At 41.9% G+C, this 21,480-nt stretch overlaps 1 protein-coding gene across 3 annotated transcripts in view; it reads left to right on the top strand.

The window, feature by feature from the left end:
* The window catches only part of LOC126344047 (uncharacterized), a 524,480-nt gene that overhangs the window by 91,406 nt on the left and 411,594 nt on the right, over positions 1-21,480 (top strand). For all 3 annotated transcript variants that reach the window (XR_007565159.1, XM_050001989.1, XM_050001991.1), the window contains one exon: positions 11,297-11,466. Coding sequence is in view for 2 of the 3 variants with exons in the window: in XM_050001989.1 (XP_049857946.1) it covers positions 11,297-11,466 (170 nt within the window). In the remaining variant the exon portion in view is untranslated. The remainder of the gene's footprint in view (positions 1-11,296; positions 11,467-21,480) is intronic.

The following is a 21,480-nucleotide window of genomic DNA, read 5'->3' on the forward strand; positions in this document are numbered from 1 at the left end:
ACTCAATTCCTTTTCCGAATCATTCACCGTTTGTCTCAATTGAGAAATTTCTGTTTTACATTTGTTTACTGTTTTGGTTTTGAGGCAGAAAAAAATTTTCATCAACTTTTATTACTACCAGAGGTTCTATACGGTTTTGAATCTTCATTACTTTGGTATCGATCCTATTGTTGATGTCATTAATCAGTCCCTGCATAGTGGCGACATTGTTATTGATAGTATCTATTTCAGTTTTTAAGTCCTTGATTGCATCTCTCACAACACCTACTTTTGAGTGTTCTTTTTCGATCGGTTTACTGATTTTAACACCTTGTGTTTTAAGTTGATTGTTAATATTACTACCTTGTGCTGCCATTTGAGTAGGCAACATTTTTAACAAATCGTTAATGCTCTGTGGTTTTTCGCTGCCTTATTCTTAGGTGTCCTCATACTCAAATTCTACTTCTCGTGTTTCGCTCGGCTCATTTTCGACTTTCGATGAACATATCTGTCGAATCGTTAACATAACCACTGTCTTCATTCGTGTCGTCCTTCATACCTTGTTTTATTTGCGACGGGTTCATTATCAGAATTCGATCATTGACATGCATATTGTACTCAACATAAGCCTGTTGCTGTGCCTTGGCGTCATCTGTGCTCTCGTCTAGTGAACTACTGCCAACTGGTACAATAGGTACTTTTACATTTTGCTCGTTCTGACTTACTGCCGTCTTTGTATCCATTTCAATTTTGTTAACTCTTTATATTTTGTAATTTAAAGATCTGCAAGGATTTCTGTTAATTATTTTGCCTGATCTATTGCAAGTTCGCACCGCTGGACATTCAATGCTCGCCTTACAGTTATTTTATGCCCAACATTTATGCTACAATCTATATTTTACTGACTAAGACTTTGACGAATGTCCTGTCACGGTCACCACATACAACACTGATGTGCCGTGAGACACGCTAATCTCACCCTCTGAGAGGATTTCAAAGTTCGACCGTGTATGTGTCTACTGGAAAAAGGCGTCGGATTATAGTTTCGATTTTTGTACAGTTAAAAGTAAAACCAAATGGGCCTTAACCTTGGGAGTTAACAGAAGTGTTAAACTTATGAGTGAGTGAAAAAAATGAACAGTCGCCAGCCTAATTAGGCACATTAATTTCGATATATATATATATATATATTTCAGAAAATTGGATATTAGTTATTGAAGTTACTTTTGTTCAGATTTCCCTTTCAATAGCAAACAGGATACAAAGTCACCCAGTGCACTCTATACTGTGAGTAGTAGCAGTCAACAATAACACACACACCAGTATTTTAAGGCGAGCAAAATTGCACCAAGCTCTTACTGACACAATCAAAAGCATTACGTAATCAAAATACTGAAACATCACTGCATGAAGTGCAGAACTAACTTTGGATTTGAAGGGCTTCTATCATGACTGACATAAATAACATAAACAAAGATTAATAACATCTTAGATACACTGTTGAAGCTCCTATGCATATAATATTTTTCCTTAGTAATAGTAGTAGTTCACTTTTTTTTTAGTAGGAGGACAGTATGACGGGGACTCATAAACTGGAATAGTTCCACTAAGGCTCTTTGATTACTGCAAAAGTAAAATCTACCTCTAAAAGTTGATCATTCACTTAAATTACTTTGCAAGGTAATAAAATGCAACACTGGGCTTAATTACCTTCCAAAAGAACCATTGATGATGGGTACTAAAACTACACCATATTTGAAAATGTGCATAACTTCACTTGAAATAGCACTACCCTAAATCTGTTCATTAAAGATTTATATGTACTTGAACTTTAAATGCCTGTGAAGCAGGTACTCTTGGCAATAATATTTACAAAATCCTGCACTGTAGTCCCACGAAACTGCATTTTATAATAAACAAAGGGTACTTTAGGAAAAGCCTATCCGACTTCACTTTTATGGTTTTTAGCCATTAAATAATTAAGGTTTCCATTTTCCTATTGATTGATCTTTAAATTTTTTGTAATTAAACCTGCTACCTTAACATTCTCACTTGGGATAGTTTACAAACAACCCAAATTTTACTCTTACTTTAACTTTTTACTTCTCCTTTTACGTCTGTCAAAATATCTCTTTTAAGCACATGAATGCCAGAATTGTTCATTTAAATCAGGGTACTCGGTTTTAGTAGCACTTAGGTGTAGGTTCGTAATCAGGACTGAAGTTATGGTTTCCAGCACGATTTGACGTTTAATGTGATTATTATTGAAACAAAACACAAATTAACTGGTCCAAACCAATGTACATTACGTAACTGAATATATGAAGTCTGTGACGCAGTGGTGAAGATTAATGGCAGGAAAAATGGCGGCTAACTGTGATCACAACTCTTGATGTGCGAATGCTCTGTAAAATCTCTTCTTGGCGTCGGATTTTCAACATATTAGAGGCATTCCATATTCCGTGAATACCAAATAATAGCCAGATCGACATTCGAGGTAAAGCCCTTCTAGTGCAGCTTCGAATTGCCTCTCTTAGCACCGTCGAGGGGTGGAAAAAAGGGCAGTTCCTTTTGTATTATCACGTAATAGGGGAGAGAGTGTGGCAGATATGAGTCGCGAATTGGGATGGAAGTCATTACAGCAAAGACGTTTTTCGTCGCGGCGAGATCTTTTTACGAAATTTCAGTTACCAACTTTTTCTTCCGAATGCGAAAATATTTTGTTGAGCCCAACCTAAATAGGCAGGAATGATCATCAAAATAAAATAAGAGAAATCAGAGCTCGAACAGAAAGGTTTAGGTGTTCGATTTCCCGCGCGCTGTTAGGGAGTGGAACGGTAGAGAGATAGTATGACTATGGTTCGATGAACCCTCTGCCAAGCACTTAAATGTGAATTGCAGAGTAGTCATGTAGATGTACCGTGCTAAAGCTAGCTACACACACTGCGTGCCGTTCACACAAAGGAGCGGCTCAGTTCGATCGCCAAACCCACCTTTTACGTCGCGCCATGCCACTTTCGTTGCGGAGGGACTTCCCTACAGCGTTTACGTGTTACATATGCAAGTTCCCTAAGTGTGAACCAGCTTTTACAAACTTAATTTTTTTCATAAACATATTCATATTACAATAATTTAAAATTTCCACATATTGTTTTGCTTTTATCATATATACATTACAAAACTCTAATTTTCTTGCCATACATCAAGGAGCTCAAACAACACAGAATGCACACCTCATAAATTCCACTTACACAGTTACTTAAATGAAGCTTGCTCCTAATCGATATAAGTGTTACAAGGGCCAGTGATGACGGAGGGAATGAGTGCAATTTGGTAAAGCAGCACCTCATAAAACAAACATGCTTCATTGGCAGAAATACGCTTTTGTTTCTGGTAGTGTCAAAGACAGGCCACATAGTAGATGTAAGAAAATGACAGGGAAACATGTTCAACCGTTCCTCCATTAATCAGTCTCCTTTTAACTTTATTTTAAAAGAAGCAGCTAAGCTTCACGTAAAACGATCAAAGAAGCACGATAACGTTGGAAAAAGTTTGAAAATGAAGCGACTGAGACAGATGTTTCTGAACGTATTATTTAATAATGACATGGAACAGTTAGTGGCAGCCTTGCTGTTGAAACCACCATGGCTTCAACGGTACGTTAATGGAAATTCGTATTTGCACATGTAGCAAACCTGGCTCAAATACAAGCTAATGACGAGGTTTGTTACACATATGTTCATGTAAATGTGCGTTAGAATAGGGCAAGCGCCCGAATCACTTTTGATTTGCTGCGCTATTCTGGAAATTATATGAGAAAACTTGTGTCAACTTTTGTTAAGGGAAAAAGAAGATGTAGATGCATGCTATGTTGGTAAGAGTGCATGGAAACCATAAGGATAAGTGATTCCAAAGATTTCCAGTTTGTAAGGTTGGTTTCACTCTATTCTCATTTCGCGTGGCTTACAAGCAATCCTCATGCCAGTGTAACTACTGGTTTATACACGACCAACAGTCTGCCTTATGTACTCATAGCTCTGTCTGCTCTTTGATTCTTACCTCCCACCATTCATTCAAATAAAATTTTCAGTAACTACGAACCATGTAAAACATGACTAAGCCTTCTACCTCCTCAATTCAGTATGATATATATGTTTCACTTTGAACTTTTTTTCCGGGGTCACTTCATTCCTTCCTAGATCAGTCCATTTGGTCTTCAGTAGCTTTTGTATCATCACACACCAGAGGCTTCCAATCGTTTCTTTGGGGTCTCCCAACTGTTCCTGTTTCATGTCCTTACATGAACCGTCAATGGTAATATTTGATGATTCTTTCCTGGCCTTGAGGTCTATGTATGGGCGCTACTCTTTTTTTATATATTATTCTTTGATGCTTCGGTCATTTGTGAAATTAAAACAACAGTGAAAATCCGATGAAGCTTTTCATAGATGTGTTCTGCAGTGTCATTAGCATGCCCCATCGATCGTGTCACATAACACTTTTCAGTTCAGAGCACACAGTGAGCAGATAAAGCTGATTTAAACAATATAGTCTCCTACCAAGTGTGAAGTGCCTGCTGTCGGGGTTCTGCCTGGTCTCATGCAACCCATATGGCGCAACTGCCATGCATTTCCTTCTTCATGACAATACAGGTGCTACAATGCCGCTCTTGCTGCATTTTCTATGGGAAGTGTTAGATCAGCCACCATTCAGTCTGGATTTGGTTCCCTGTGATATTCACCTCTTTGACCACATGAACCGTTGTCTATGAGAACAGCACTTTTGCACAGGCAAAGAACTGCAGACCAACCTAAGTAATTGACGCGTTATCCCAAGTGAAAGGAATGTATGGAAAACACTGGCGACAAGAAGGGACAGGATGATAGGACGTCTGTTAAGAGACCATGTAATAACTTCCCCGGTTCTAGAGGGACCCATAGAGGGTAAAAACTATAGAGGAAGACACAGATTGAGGACATAGGCTGGAAGTGCTACTCTGAGATGAAAATGTCGGCACAGGAGAGGAATTCATGGCGACCCGTATCAAACCAGTGAAAAGGGTATTGACTAGAGGGGAAACAACTTATGTCTTTTAAGCGACGTCCATTGTCGACGGAAGGAGTCGGTGTATGTTATTCTTTGACACTGTCAATGAGGAGAGATATGGGATCTGTTGATTTAAAACTTCTGTGGACCAAAAATCCTACGTCAAGATCGCTATTTTTCTTTAGCGATTACCGGTTTGGGCGCGTCACTGACCCATCTTTGGATCCGTCTAAACTGTTTCTCAGTGTATCACACTTACTACACATCGTCGTATTTTTTAGAGCTAAGTCATCCTGAAGTGAAAATCTTAGATGTCAGTTTGCATTATCAACTAAAATTTTCACTCTACGTGGACCTAGCTCTAAGAAATACGACGATGTGTAATGAGTCACACTGAACCACATTTGAGACTGATGAGCCGAAACTGGTAATCAGTAAAGCAAAATAGTGGTCTTGACGTAGGATTTTTATCCATACATCATTTAAGTGTCTGACTGTTTTCCGATACGAACAAAATCATCTTTAAAGCGGAACTTTAGGTGCCCTTTCGGTAAAGCTGTCTAAAAGCAGTCCAGTGCCATTTTCGCCCTGTTGGAATTAACAGTGAGAGTAACAGCAATAATAATCAGTACTGCTGTAGCTGCAGTTCATTAGCTATCTAAACATATGCTGTACTTACCACTTATACAGTTTCAGAAGCAAAGCAAGTCTAGAGGCTACGTGCATTATCTGATCAGAAGTATCCGGACACCCCTGTGTATTTCGGAAGGACCACTAAATCTCATGCGGTAACTGACCCAGCATGGTAAAAGGACACGAACAGAGTACTGTAGTATCAGGAGAGAAGCAGTAACTGCAAAGTGGATCGTTCAGGAGAAATCGGTGACTTTGAAGGTGGACTATTCATCGGACGTCACCTGAATAACAGATCCATTAGAGAAATTTCAAATATCTTCTAGACACTCCCAAGTCGGCCATTGGTTAAGTCACTGTCATGTGGAAAGGTGAAGAAACTACCACAGCTAAAGCGAGACCAGGTAGACCTCATGTAATGACGGACAGGGACTGTCGAGTGTGATTCTAAATGTCGGACGAAATTATCGGAATGAATCACTCGTGAGTTTCAAAGTGCTACATTCTGTCCAGCCAGCACAAATTCTATGCTTATAGAGTTAAAAAGAAAGGAGCACAATGGTCGAGCAATGCACTGAAGAATGCTTGACTGGTAACTCCTCACTTGAAGTGACGAATCAAGCTGTAATCAGATGGCATGCTTTGGGTTTATCGAATGCCTTGAGAAGGTTACCTGCCATTATGTGTTATATCAACAGTAAAGTATGGATATGGTGTTACAGTAAGGTGGTGTTTCCTGAAGTCACTTGAATACACTCAAGAAAACGCTGATTGCAAAAGTATATAGATGCTTTTTACAGCACCATGTACTGTTTACAATAGAGGGATCGGTGGAGACGGTAATTATATCAGCACGACAGTGCACGCTGTCAGAAAGGAGCATACAGGAGGCAATGGTATTTGGACAACAGGATTTGTTCAAATGGACTGGGCTGCATAGAGTCCTCGTATGAATCCAATAAAACACATTTGAGACGAGACGGCGTGGACGTCGCTTCAGAAACTCCTCGTCCAGATTCACTACCTTGTCTGGTTTCTGTCACTCACGAATGATAGTCTGCCGTTCCTCCTCACTGAATTGAAACCGTCTGAAGGAGCAGACAAACTCCATATTAATGTCAACTAATATATCTTCAAATACTGTTGCTTAGACAGTACAATAGTCTGCCAGTCCTCCAAAGACATTCACACACATCAGTAACAGTGTCCCCAGTGGAGCTGAAGCTGTCATCAAGGGAAAGAGTGGACACACCCCATATTAAAACCAACTACTATCTTTTCAAATACTGTTGATTAGATAGTAGAATAGCCTGACATTCCTCCACAGACTTCACATCCCTCACTGAAAGTGTCCCCAGCAGAGCTCAAGCCTTCATTAAGGCGAAGAATGGACACACTCGATATTAATAAAAGAAATATGTGGCCAAATACATTTGATTAGATTGTAGAATAGGCTGCCATTCCTCCACATACTTCGCACTCCTCACTGAAAGTCCCCCCAGCACAGTTGAAGCCATCTCGAAGGCGAAGAGCAGACACCCCCCCCCCCATATTAATGACGACTAATGTATGTCAGAGGTCTGTGGTCAGATAGTAGAATAGTCTGCCAGTCCTCCACAGACATTCACACCCCTCACTGAAAGTGTTTCCAGCAGAGCTGATGGCGTCATAATGGGAGGACTGAATGCACCCCATATTAGTGTCAACTAATATGTGTCCAAATGTAGTCGATTAGATAGTAGAGTAACCAGCCATTCCTCCACAGACATTCACACTCTTCGCTGAAAGCGTCCCCAGCACAGCGAAAGCCGTCATGAAGGCGAAGAGTGGACACACTACGTATTAATGTCGAGTAATATATGTTCGAATGCTGTTGATTAAATAGTTTATGTTGCCAATGGAACATTGACGTATGTTTAACAAAAATGAACATGGCAGTCTTTCTCACTCCTCTTGCTATATGTTCGTAGAAATCCTCGGATGTCACAATAGTTATTGAATCAATTGATGAGGGGGGAACATATAAAAATGCAGCAAATGAAGCAGGTAAAAAAAGAATACACATTTTATAAAAAATTAGACTGATGGGAAAGTACATAGCTGCTAAGCAGGAATGGTAAGATGACAAATCCAAATGTGTAGAAGCAGGTATAACTAGGGGAGCTGCATTTAGAAATATTAAAAAAAGGTCTTCTTAGAAATGAGAATCAGCCATATGGATATCAAGAGCTCAAATAGAAAATCAGTACCACGCAAAGAAGACCAACCTTAAAGGTGGAAGAAGCAGTTAGAATGACTATAGAAGTGAAATCAACTCGAAGGCAATATTATAGAAAGGAATGAGGATATTGATGATGAGATAACTTAGGTGATACTGCGGGCTGAATTTGACAGAGCACTGAAAGACCTAAGCGAAAACAAGGCCCTGGAGAAGACAATAATTCCTCAGAACTAATATATTCTTGGGAGATCCAGGATCCAGTTATGATGAAACTGCTCCACCTGCTGTGCAAGATGTGTGAGAGAGGCGAAACATCCCAGACATCTATAATTATGTTATAATTCCAATTCCTAATAAACCACGTTCTGACAGATATGAGTATTACTGAACTATTAGTTTAATAAGTTGCTGATGATTAATACTGGCACAATTATTTGTAGAAGAATATGGAAAAACTGGTGCAAGCCGACCTTGGAGAAGAACAGCTTTGGTTTAGTTGAAATGTAGCCCATGCGAGGCATTATTGGTTAGCACTCCGTTTTCAGGCCATTAGTGGCCTACCGGGACCATCCGACAGCCGTGTCATCCTCAATGTGGATAAGAGGGGCGTGGGGTCAGCACACCGCTCTCCCGGTCGTTACGATGGTATTCTTGACCGAAGTCGCTACTATTCCATCGAGTAGCTCTTCAATTGCCATCAGGAGGCTGAGTGCAACCCGAAAATTGGCAACAGCGCATAGCGGCTGGATGGTCACCCATCGAAGTGCCGACCACGCCCAACAGCGCTTAACTTCGGTGAGCTCAAGGGAACCGGTGTATCCACTGCGGGAAGGACATTGCAGCATTATAGGTTAGGGAAAGGAAAACTTATCTTTATAGTATTTGTATACTTGGGGAAGTTTTTGACAAGACACTCTTTGAAACTCTGAAGGTAGTAGGGATAAGGTACAGGGAGCAAAAAGTTATCTACAGCTTGTACGGAAGTCAGACGGCTGTTACTCGAAGGTCATGAAGAGAAGCTGTGGTTGAGAAGGGAGTGAGACAGAGTTGTAGCCTATTCCTGATGTTATTCAATCTGTACATTGAGCAAGCAGTAAATAAAAGTAAAGAAAAATTTGGACAGGAATTAAAATTAATGGAGAACAAATAAAAACTTTGCGGTTTGCTGTCGACATTGTAAGTGTTTGAAAGAATATAAGGTGAACAGCAAGGAAAGCAAAACAAAGGTAATGGAATGTTGTATTAAATCAGGCGATGCTTCAGGAATTACATTAGAAAATGAAAACCTAAAAGTGGTGGCTGAGTTGTGCTGTTTAAGCGGTAAAATAACTGACGATGACCGAAAAAGAGAGGATTTAAAATGCAGATAAGCGTTTTTGGAGAACACATTTTTTTAACGTCGAGTATAAATCTAAGTGTTAGGATACTTTTTCTGAAGGTATTTGTCTGAAGTGTAGCCGTATATGGCAGTGAAACCTGGACGATAAGCAGTTTAGAGAAGAAGAGAATAGAGGCTTTCGACATCTGGTGCAACAGACGAATGTCAGAGTTTAGATTGATAGATGGCGTAACTAATGAGGAGCTACGAACTGAATTGGGGACAAAATACATTTAGCCAAAAGTTGACTAACAGAAGAGGGGCATCAACAACTCATTTGTTTTGTATTGGAGGGAAGTGTGGTTTGTAAAATTGCTACGAAAAACCTAGAGACGAATACAGTAAGAAGGTTCAAACGGAAGTGGGTTGCAGTAGTTATTTTGAGATGAAGAGCTTGCACAGAATAGAGTAGCATGGAGAGCTGCATGAAACGTGTCCTTGTACTGAAGACCACAACAACATAATCAAAAAATGATCAGTTGGGGACTTCTATTTCGTGACACGTCAGAAGCATTCCATTACCCTTGGACAGCGGAAAACTATTTCTTATTCAGTTACTCATGAGAATGCTTTAAGTGGATACATGGGTCTACATATCTTTAGATACACAACTGTGTCTTCACTGATCTGTAGGAACGGCGTTCTGGATGCTTTTGTATCTACATGTCCATCACTACACTACAAATCAAACTTAACTGCCTGGCGGGGGGTTCACCGAGCCAACTTATGCTGGTACAATGGTAGATGGTTTTATCTTACAAGTCGTAAACACTCCATCACATGCTCTTCCTCTGGACTAATATCTCCAACAGCAAAACAATTCAGGATCTGGAATGTCCAAGTCACATGGAGGATATTTGGCATGATGCCGCTATTAGAAGTCGTCTTCTTGAAGCCTTTGTCTCCTTGAAACAAATAATGCAAATATTGTTTATTTATTTTATACGTTTACGCATTTATTTCACGTGGCCAAATTAGGACCTTCAAGCCCTCTCTTACATCTAACTAGAGATTCGTAGCGATTCTACAAGTTGTATACTACAAGGGGAACATATAGTAAGAATAACTGTAATTATAGGTGTAATAATGAGTAAGTGTTCAAAAAATGTCAGTCTTGCTAACATAAAGCATTTCTCTCATAGCGTTCTCCTCGAAAGTGAAGAGTAACGTTTAACAGAAACGCATGGCAACAGTACAGAAATAATCAGTGTGGGGAAGGAGTTGACTGATCAGAGCAAGAGCTACAACTCAGAGGGTAATAATAGCAGATGAGGTAGAAGGAAGGAAGGGCTGAGAAAAGCATAGTTTATATTGTGACAGGGCTATTGCTTTCCTGTTGGACAGAAAGACACCTGGGATGTGCCGAGAGGGAATCATAATAGACAAATATTTATCCTCCTCTTGAATTCAGAATGGTTTTCGATAAGAAGGATGTTAGAAAAGATGATCATTTGTTCCACAGCTGTGAGTCAGCAGTTGAGAAGGAGATGGAGACAGCGTTAATAAAGAGTACTGTGTCAAATGACTTCTATTAAGACAATGACGCTACAGCAAAGTACCAGTATCAACAATGAAATCATTTGACACGACACTGTGCTTACGTTATTTTATCTGAGTTGATGATACTAGTACTACTACGTAGCGAAAAATCAGCTTTCTATGTTCCAATTTAAGGTCGAAGATGAAGTCTTCCTCTGTAATTGTGTATTCACGTATAATTTTTCTGCGTTATAGTCTTTAGCTCAATTAAAATGTTTCGACACACAACATTTCACGATGTCATTACAATTGTTTTCTGATTTATGCAAAGCAGTGTACAATATCACTTTGAAATTTTTGTGTGGGATATTTTTTTCGTAATACAGATTTGCGTGTTTTTTCCTGTAGCAGTAGCATTCGTTCTGTACTGTCCCCTTGTTTTGCAAGTCGATTCTTGGAAAAGCCATAATTTTTGTGATTATAGAAAAAGAATTAGCGTAGTTCTTAAGCTTGCCGTAACACATGAAATAAGTTGAACAGCCATGTTGGATGCGCACTAGCACCAGGGCAACCGTGCGTGAACGTGTCGGTACTACCGGCGGCACCGGCCGTCGTGAACGTCTCGCTGGGGAACATCACCGTGAACCCAGCAAACATCACTGTGCTGCCCGCCAACATCAGCTTCACGCCGCACATCACCGTCGTCGTGAACACGTCACCCGTCTCACAGGTGAGTTACCTCACACTGTTCTTGCTTTGCTTGTTAGCTGCGCCTCGTAAATAATGCCTCTCTCGAACTCTGCATTAACCGATACGTCTTGCTTCTGGTACTACCAGCAACCATAGTCCCTTTTCTGGTGGGCAATAGCGTTCTGATGCTCGATAAGGAAGTATTCGGTCTGAATGCCGGTGTTGGAGGACATTTTCATCAACCCGTCCCCTCCATCCCCCCCCCCCCCCTCCGACTGGGCCAGGAATGAAGTAGAGTTTCTTATTTACGAATTTAGATTATGACCTAGCTCAGGATTTCGCACATTTTATACACTCCTGGAAATTGAAATAAGAACACCGTGAATTCATTGTCCGAGGAAGGGGAAACTTTATTGACACATTCCTGGGGTCAGATACATCACATGATCACACTGACAGAACCACAGGCACATAGACACAGGCAACAGAGCATGCACAATGTCGGCACTAGTACAGTGTATATCCACCTTTCGCAGCAATGCAGGCTGCTATTCTCCCATGGAGACGATCGTAGAGATGCTGGATGTACTCCTGTGGAACGGCTTGTCATGCCATTTCCACCTGGCGCCTCAGTTGGACCAGCGTTCGTGCTGGACGTGCAGACCGCGTGAGACGACGCTTCATCCAGTCCCAAACATGCTCAATGGGGGACAGATCCGGAGATCTTGCTGGCCTGGGTAGTTGCCTTACACCTTCTAGAGCACGTTGGGTGGCACGGGATACATGTGGACGTGCATTGTCCTGTTGGAACAGCAAGTTCCCTTTCCGGTCTAGGAATGGTAGAACGATGGGTTCGATGACGGTTTGGATGTACCGTGCACTATTCAGTGTCCCCTCGACGATCACCAGAGGTGTACGGCCAGTGTAGGAGATCGCTCCCCACACAATGATGCTGGGTGTTGGCCCTGTGTGCCTCGGTCGAATGCAGTCCTGATTGTGGCGCTCACCTGCACAGCGCCAAACACGCATACGACCATCATTGGCACCAAGGCAGAAGCGACTCTCATCGCTGAAGACGACACGTCTCCATTCGTCCCTCCATTCACGCCTGTCGCGACACCACTGGAGGCGGGCTGCACGATGTTGGGGCGTGAGCGGAAGACGGCCTAACGGTGTGCGGGACCGTAGCCCAGCTTCATGGAGACGGTTGCGAATGGTCCTCGCTGATACCCCAGGAGCAACAGTGTCCCTATTTTGCTGGGAAGTGGCGGTGCGGTCCCCTACGGCACTGCGTAGGATCCTACGGTCTTGGCGTGCATCCGTGCGTCGCTGCGGTCCGGTCCCAGGTCGACGGGCACGTGCACCTTCCGCCGACCACTGGCGACAACATCGATGTACTGTGGAGACCTCACGCCAGACGTGTTGAGCAATTCGGCGGTACGTCCACCCGGCCTCCCACATGCCCACTATACGCCCTCGCTCAAAGTCCGTCAACTGCACATACGGTTGACGTCCACGCTGTCGCGGCATGCTACCAGTGTTAAAGACTGCGATGGAGCTCCGTATGCCACGGCAAACTGGCTGACACTGACGGCGGCGGTGCACAAATGCTGCGCAGCTAGCGCCATTCGACGGCCAACACCGCGGTTCCTGGTGTGTCCGCTGTGCCGTGCGTGTGATCATGTCTTGTACAGCCCTCTCGCAGTGTCCGGAGCAAGTATGGTGGGTCTGGAACACCGGTGTCAATGTGTTCTTTTTTCCATTTCCAGGAGTGTACATGTCCATACAACACAAACAATCACAAAACTATCCAAACATTCAACCCAGTCCTCCGCACGACAAAGATTTATAACTGATTACATTGAGTCAAGAAAACGAATCCTGATGGTCAGATCTTCTGAGTCGTCATTCCTCATTAAATTTCTTCAACACTAGACAATCCTCAGAATTTCACTGAGATATTGGGGAAACTAGAAGCTCGCAGGAGAAGGGTCGAGAAACCAACGCCGAAGAAATCTGAAGAGTGGTAGGACGCTACCCAAAGATTGGACCACCCGTAGTAACGGCCACTACTGTCTGCTAACTCATATAAGACGAATCCTATCTCGCATCTCAACACTCTCTCTGAAAATATTTGAAAATGGGCCACAGATTTTGTATTTCACCAAGATTTTCAGCGGTGGACCCATATGAAATAAATATTTAAGGGGCTTGTAATATTTAACATTCACTGTTCACAGAAGTAACACTCATACATGAACATCGCTATGTAATATTAAAGAAATGAATAAACCCATTGATGATGATGATAATTCACCGAGACATATACGTGTTTAAAATTATAAATAATGTAGCAAACAGTCGCGGAAACATAATTAATTTATCTTGTTGCAAATCAATGTCGACTGATGCAGTCATCATCCGTGCTAAAACAAATACAAGAGACAGGGCATAAACAACAACTGCTTTAACAAACGAAAAAATTGGCAATAAAACATAGTTACATCAATTACAACATATACAGAGGTCTGCAATTAAAATTCAGTCATAACATACCATTTTTCTAACCGATACATGCCATAAGTAGAAGTACTGTCCTTGGCAGATTTCTATCATGAAGTGACACATCATAGATCAACACTACAACAAGACTACAATAGGTGGTGTCACGTTGCAATAACCGCCCTGTATGTAAAATATAAAAGTAATGAGAAAAATAAGGGCAAGAAACAATCAATGCCTTCTCTGCGCAATAGCAATGGAGATGGTATCCAAGACACTGCTGCCAAAGCAGAGTTACTAAGCATAGTTTCCGAAATGCCTTCGCAAAAGAAGACGAAGTAAATATTCCACAATTTGAATCAAGAACAGCTGCCAACATGAGTAACGTATAAGTAAATATCTTCGGAGTAATGAAGCAAATTAGACGAGTGATTAAAAGCTAGTCCTCTGGTAGAGACTGCATACGAGTTAGTTCCTTTCTGACTATGCTGATGCAATAGCTCCATACTTAACAATCATATACAACCGTTCGATCGACGAAATATCTGTATCCAAAAACTGGAAAGTTGCACATGTCAGACCAATATTCAAGAAAGGTAGTAGGAGTAATCCACTTAATTACAGGTACATATCATTAACATCTACATGCAGCAAGCTTCTGAAACATGTCTTGTGTTCGAACATTATGAATTACCTCGAAGAAAACGGTCTATTGACACACAGTCAACATGGATTTAGAAAACATCGCTCTTGTGAAACACAAATAGCTCTTTATTCGCATGAAGTATTGAGTGCTGTTGACAAGGTATTTCAGATTGATACCTTATTTATGGGTTTCCGGAGGACTTTTGACACTATACTACACCAGCGACTTTTAGTGAAATTGCATGTTTATGGAATATCGTCTCAGTTATGTGACTGGATTGTGACTTCCTGTCGGAGAGGCCACGGTTCGTAGTAATTGACGGAAAGTCATCGAGTGAAACAGAAGTGGTTTCTGGCTTTCCCCAAGGTAGTGTTATGGGCCCTTTGCTGTTCCTTATCGATATAAACGATTTGGGATTGTTTGCAGATGACGCTGTTGTTTATCGGCTAATGATGTCATCAGAAGATCAAAACACATTGAAAAACGATTTAGAAAAGATATCTGAATGGCGCGAAAATTGGCAATTAACCCTAAATAAAGAAAAGTGTGAGGTCATCCACATGAGTTCTTAAAGAAATCCGTTAAACTTCAGTTACATAATAAATCAGTCAAATCTAAAGGCCGTAAATTCAACTAAATACCTAGGTATTACAATTACAAACAACTGAAATTGGAAGGAACACATAGAAAATGTGGGGAAGGCTAACCAAAGACTGCGTTTTATTGGCAGGACACTTAGAAAACATAACAGACATACTAAGGGGACTGCCTACACTACGCTCCTCTTTTAGAATATTGCTGTGCTGTGGTGGATACTTACCAGATAGGACTGACGGAGTACATCGAAAAAGTTCAAAGAACAATAGCACGTTTTCTATTATCGCGAAATATGGTACAGAGTGTCACAGAAATGATGCAGGATTTGGGCTCGACAGCATTAAAAGAAAGGCGTTTTTCGTTGCGACGGAACCTTCTCACGAAATTCCAATCACCAACTTTCTCCTCCGAATGCGAAAATATTTTGTTGACACCGAACTGCATAAGGAGAAACGATCACCACGATAAAATAAGGGAAATCAAGCTCGTACGGAAAGATATACATGTTCGTTCTTTCCGGGCCCTATACGACAATGGAATAACAGAGAATTGTTAAGGTGGTTCGACGAACCCTCTGCCAGTCACTTAAATGTGATTTGCGAGTTTCCATGTAGCGCTACGCAACATCTGTTATAAGATCTTCTCCAACTTCCTATTAGAACGAATAAAACATTTAACAAAAGATATAATTGGAGAACACCAAGGAGATTTTCAAGCAGGACGATCAACTACGGACCAGATTTTTGTTCTAAAACAGGTGTGTGAAGAAATGTACTAATACGGCTAAAAGATACATCTCCCGTTTCTAGATTTAAAGAAGTCTTACGACAGTATACATAGACATAGCCTCATTAGAACTATGATAGAGTTTGGTATGCCAAAGAAATTGGTCAAACTGGAAGAGGTATGGCTAAACGACACTAAACTTAAAGTTAAGGAAGGCAATAAAATGACAGAAAGCTTCCTCATTGTAACAGGATTAAGGCAAGGAGATGGGCTAACACCTGTGCTCCTCAATCTGGCACTTGAGAGGGGCGGGTCGCGGTGGCCGCGCGATTCTAGGCGCTTCAGTCCGGAACCACGCGACTGCTACGGTCGCAGGTTCGAATCCTGCCTCGAGCATGGATGTATGTGATGTCCTTGGATTAGTTAGGTTTAAGTGGATCTAAGTTCTAGGGGACTGATGACCTCAGATGTCAAGTCCCATAGTGCTCAGAGCCATTTGACCCATTTTTTGAACTTGAGAGGGTAATGAGGGATTTCAACAAAGAAAACTTCCAGGGCATTCAAATTGGCAATGAACACATTATGTATCTATCCTATGCAGACAACATGGCACTATTACAATGCATAGAAGAAGAGTTGACAAGAAGTATCCAGACCTGGGAGTTATTGGCAGCAAGGATCCGTCTACAAATTAGCTCTGAAAAGACTGAATATATGACCAAAGGAAGAAATATCCAAAAATCTAAATATTTAATTGTGAACGACAGCAGGTACAGATATGTGAGAGTTCAAATATCTTGGATCAATTTTTACAGAAGTAACGTCAGCTGAAGCAGAGATAAAACCATGAATGCAGGTGGGAAACAGATGCTATCACTATCTAGACCCTATATTAAAATGTAGAAGTATCTCTCAACAACTGAAGCTACGATTGTATAAGACATTAATAATGCCAGTAGTACTTTATGGTTCTCGAACCTGGAGCACTCGCAAACAAGACCTTAACCGACTGCTTACTTTTGAAAGGAAGGTCTTCAGGAAAGTATTTGGACCAGTTCGAGGACTACTGGAGAATGGAGAAGACGCCATAACACAGAATTAGAAGAGCTGTACAAGGAGCCTAACATGTTGGGAGTGATGAGAAGCAAAAGACTGCAATGGGCTGGACATGTAGTTAGAATGGAGGCATCAAGGTGGCCAAAAATTGCAATGGACTGGATCCCGTGAGGCAACAGACCAGTGGGAAGACCTAGAAAGAGGTGATCGATGGAATGAGAGGAGACTTGTTGCAGCCGGGAGTCACGGTAAACCTGAGACAGGTAGCAGAAGATAGAGACAGATGGAGAGCTCTGACTGTGGTGGCACGCTGTCCCCTGGGCCTGATCGAGTGAATGATGATGAATGAAGAGTTTCTATGTAGATGGAGATGTAGATACTGCAGAGTGGAAATTCATTTTGGAATTTTTTTCTTGTTTGCAGGTAGTCAATGTCTACAGTCACGGTACATAGTGAAATACTCGCACTACACTAAAGTAAAAAAAAAAAAGAAAATATAACGCCGTCTATAGCTATAGTGAAATTTTCTGCGGTAATGATGACCAGACGGCTGGTCTGTCTCAGTATTTCCACTGCTGCCGGAAACCAATTGGTACGTGATAGACCACGTTATCAGCGGCCTGCATCATTTTCTCTTGGCGTGTCGAGCGGCGTCACACGAAAGTGTTACACAGGAATTTCAATGTTCAGTGCTACTACAAAATTGTACCTGTAACTACTCAAAAAGATTTACATTACTTAAAACTTCCAGACTATTAGGCCGTGATCATTGTATAAAACTTTCTCCTGACGGTTCCTCTCCGACGGCGGGAGACTTCTTCACAGGTAAAATGAAGAACGGCAACCAGAACTCTAGCGAACACCACAGTCCATCACTGTGGCTACGACATCATCACTCGTAACGCCAACGTTCCAGATTGAAAGTAATAGATCGTCATTGCTGCATTCAATGTTGATATCCAAAGTTTATCTAATTTAACAGCCGGCCGCGGTGGTCTCGCGTTTCTAGGCGCGCAGTCCGGAACCGTGCGACTGCTACGGTCGCAGGTTAAAATCCTGCCTTGGGCATGGGTGTGTGTGATGTCCTTAGGTTAGTTAGGTTTAAGTAGTTCTAAGTTCTAGGGGACTGATAACCACAGCAGTTGAGTCCCATAGTGCTCAGAGCCATTTGAACCATCTAATTTAACACCTTCCTCTTTTCTGTTAAACGTATTATGATCTTTATAAATCTCAGTAGGCTCTATATACATAGATAAGCGCATGATAATGTGATGTGTTCCATATGCAAATCGTCTCAGCGAATTTTATTTCGTGATCAGCCTCTTGGTAAAGATGTTTTACTACGGCCGATTTAACAGTGTGTTCCAGACAGCAATTCTTCTTATGTTGAACCAGAAGGGTGTTAACATTTCTTCTCGTGCTAGCAATATAAATCAGTCCGCAAGTACAAGGAATTTTTTACACACCCGGTGTAGCCACAGGATGTCGTATAATTTGCCAATCTTAAATATTATTTTATCTTACTGGTGGATGGAAGGTAGCTTCCACAACGTACTTGCTCAACACTTTCCCAGTGCTTTCTGGAATCGAACTGATGAATGCAACCAAAACTTCCCCTTTGGGCAGTCAACGTTCCTCATCTGTCCTGATTATACCCTTAAGGCGAAATGCTATGTCAATCTCCTTGTTAGAATAACCGTTCTTCTTGAAAGTCGACCGTAGATGTTCAAGCTCACCTTATAAGTAAATCGGTTCACAAATTTTGAGCACCGTATCTACCAATGTTTTAATCACCCCTCTTTTTTTTGTCTGGAGTGGTGGTTAGAATCATTGTACAGGTAACGGTCAGTATGCATGCCTTTTCTGTATACTCTATGGCCCAACGTCCCGTCTCGTAGCTTGATAACAACACGTCCAAGAAATTCCGTCTTCACAGTTAATTATATTTTCGGAGTGAGACTGTTGAGATGTACCAGTAAGGCATCCAGTTCCTCTTCACCCAGTATTCATACTACGAAAGTATCATCGACACAGAGGTACCACTTGGATGGTCTTTTCCTGCAGTCCGGAGCGCCTGTTGCTCGAAGTTCGCCATAAATTGCCTACAGCCGGACTAAGAGGACTGCCCACAGCCACTCCATAATTCTATTCATAAAATCATTATCGTATTGACAGTAGAGCGTGGTGAGGCAGTGTCTGAATAATTCCACAATAACTGCTGGAAAAATATCAGCTATAGAAGAGATAGTTTCATTCAATGGAATCTTCGTAAAAACGACTCAACATTAAAACAAACAAGGATATCATCTTGGACCACGTGTATTTATTTTAATTTACCAGTGAAATTATATGAATTCTTAATATGACTATCAGTTCCATCAACAAAAGTTTGCAACAATGAGGCAAGGTGTTAGCTAATTTCGTGGAAGGGAAACTCTGTAGCACTCACAACAGGTCTCAAAAAAATCTACGGTTTGTGCACCTTGGGTAATCCATTCTAACAAGGAAATAGAGCACTTCATCCCAGGGAGAGGATAAGGACCGATGACAAACTACGGCCGACCAAAGCGAAAATTTTGCTTTCGTTCATCAGTACGATTACAGATCGCACTGGGAAAGTGTTGAGCAAGTAAGGTGTGGAAACTACCTTCAGATCCTCCAGGAGGATGAAAGAATGTTTAAGATCGGCAAAAGATTTACGACATCTTTTGGCTATACCGTGTAAGTAGGCTGTTCAGGTTTTCTTATTGGTAACGCCACTAGCGCTCTGTATGGAAAATCACTGGTTGTGCTGTGTGCAGTCTGAGGCTATTTTGCATAGTTGTCTGCCATTGTAGTGTTGGGGAGCTGGATGTTAACAGCGAGTAGCATTGCGCAGTTGGAGGTGAGCCGCCAGCAGTGGTGGACGTGAGTAGAGAGATGGCGGAGTTTTGAAATTTGTAAGACTGGATGTCATGAACTGCTATATATATTATGACTATTAAGGTAAATACATTGTTTGTTCTCTCTTAAAATCTTTCATTTGCTAACTATCCCTATCAGTAGTTAGTGCCTTCCGTAGTTTGAATCTTTTATTTAGCTAGCAGTAATAGCGCTCGCTGTATTGCAGTAGTTCGAATAACCAAGATTTTTGTGAGGTAAGTGACTTGTGAAACGTATAGGTTAATGTTAGTCAGGGGCATTCTTTTGTAGGGATTTTTGAAAGTCAGACTGCGTTGCGCTAAAAATATTGTGTGTCAGCTTAAGCACAGTTTTGTATAATTGTTCTAAGGGGACGTTTCAACCGGATGTATATAAAATTCCTTGTAGTTATGGAGTGGTCTCAATGGGAACCACCAAAACAAATGTTAACATCCGTCTCGTTGAATAGGTACTTATAAATCGATCGTAGTGGAACATCTTTACCAAGAGAGTGATCGTGAAATAAAGTTTATCGAGGTAAGTGCTGTATCGAAAACATCACATTCTTATGCTCGTGTGTATAGAGAGGCTACTGAGATTTATGAACTTCATGATAATTTTAGAAGAGAAGAGGAAGGTGTTAAACTAGATAGAACTTGGATGTCAACATTGCAACGTAAGCATGATGATCGATTACTTTCAGGCGAGAATGTTGGCATTACCAGCGGCAATCTCATAGCCGACATCACGTGATGGACTGTGGTGCCTTCTACAGTGCCCATATATTGGGCGCTCCGTCGAGTTCTATTTGCATTCCGCCATTCTACCTCTGAAGATACCTCCCGCAGTCGCAGAGGAAAGGTTAGGAGAAAGTTTCACACATGGACCACAGCCTAACGGCCATGAAGTTTGTAAGTAGGCTGTTTAGGTTTTTGCGTTGGTAACGCCACGTAGCGTTCTGTATGAAAGTCACTGAGTGTGCTGTGTGCAGCCTGTGGCTGATTTGCGTTGTTGGAATATTTGCTATTGTAGTGTTGGGCAGTGGGATGTGAACAGCGCGTAACGTAGCGCAGTTGGAGGTGAGCGGCCAGCAGTGGTGGATGTGGGAAGAGAGATGGCAGAATTTTGAGAGCGGACGATCTGGACGTGTGTCCACCAGAAAGAGTAAATTTGTAATACTGGATATCATATACACTCCTGGAAATGGAAAAAAGAACACATTGACACCGGTGTGTCAGACCCACCATACTTGCTCCGGACACTGCTAGAGGGCTGTACAAGCAATGATCACACGCACGGCACAGCGGACACACCAGGAACCGCGGTGTTGGCCGTCGAATGGCGCTAGCTGCGCAGCATTTGTGCACCGCCGCCGTCAGTGTCAGCCAGTTTTCCGTGGCATACGGAGCTCCATCGCAGTCTTTAACACTGGTAGCATGACGCGACAGCGTGGACTTGAACCGTATGTGCAGTTGACGGACTTTGAGCGAGGGCGTATAGTGGGCATGCGGGAGGCCGGGTGGACGTACCGCCGAAATGCTCAACACGTGGGGCGTGAGGTCTCCACAGTACATCGATGTTGTCGCCAGTGGTCGGCGGAAGGTGCACGTGCCCGTCGACCTGGGA

Source organism: Schistocerca gregaria, chromosome 1, assembly GCF_023897955.1.
Source record: "Schistocerca gregaria isolate iqSchGreg1 chromosome 1, iqSchGreg1.2, whole genome shotgun sequence".
In the NCBI taxonomy this organism is placed as follows: domain Eukaryota; kingdom Metazoa; phylum Arthropoda; class Insecta; order Orthoptera; family Acrididae; genus Schistocerca; species Schistocerca gregaria.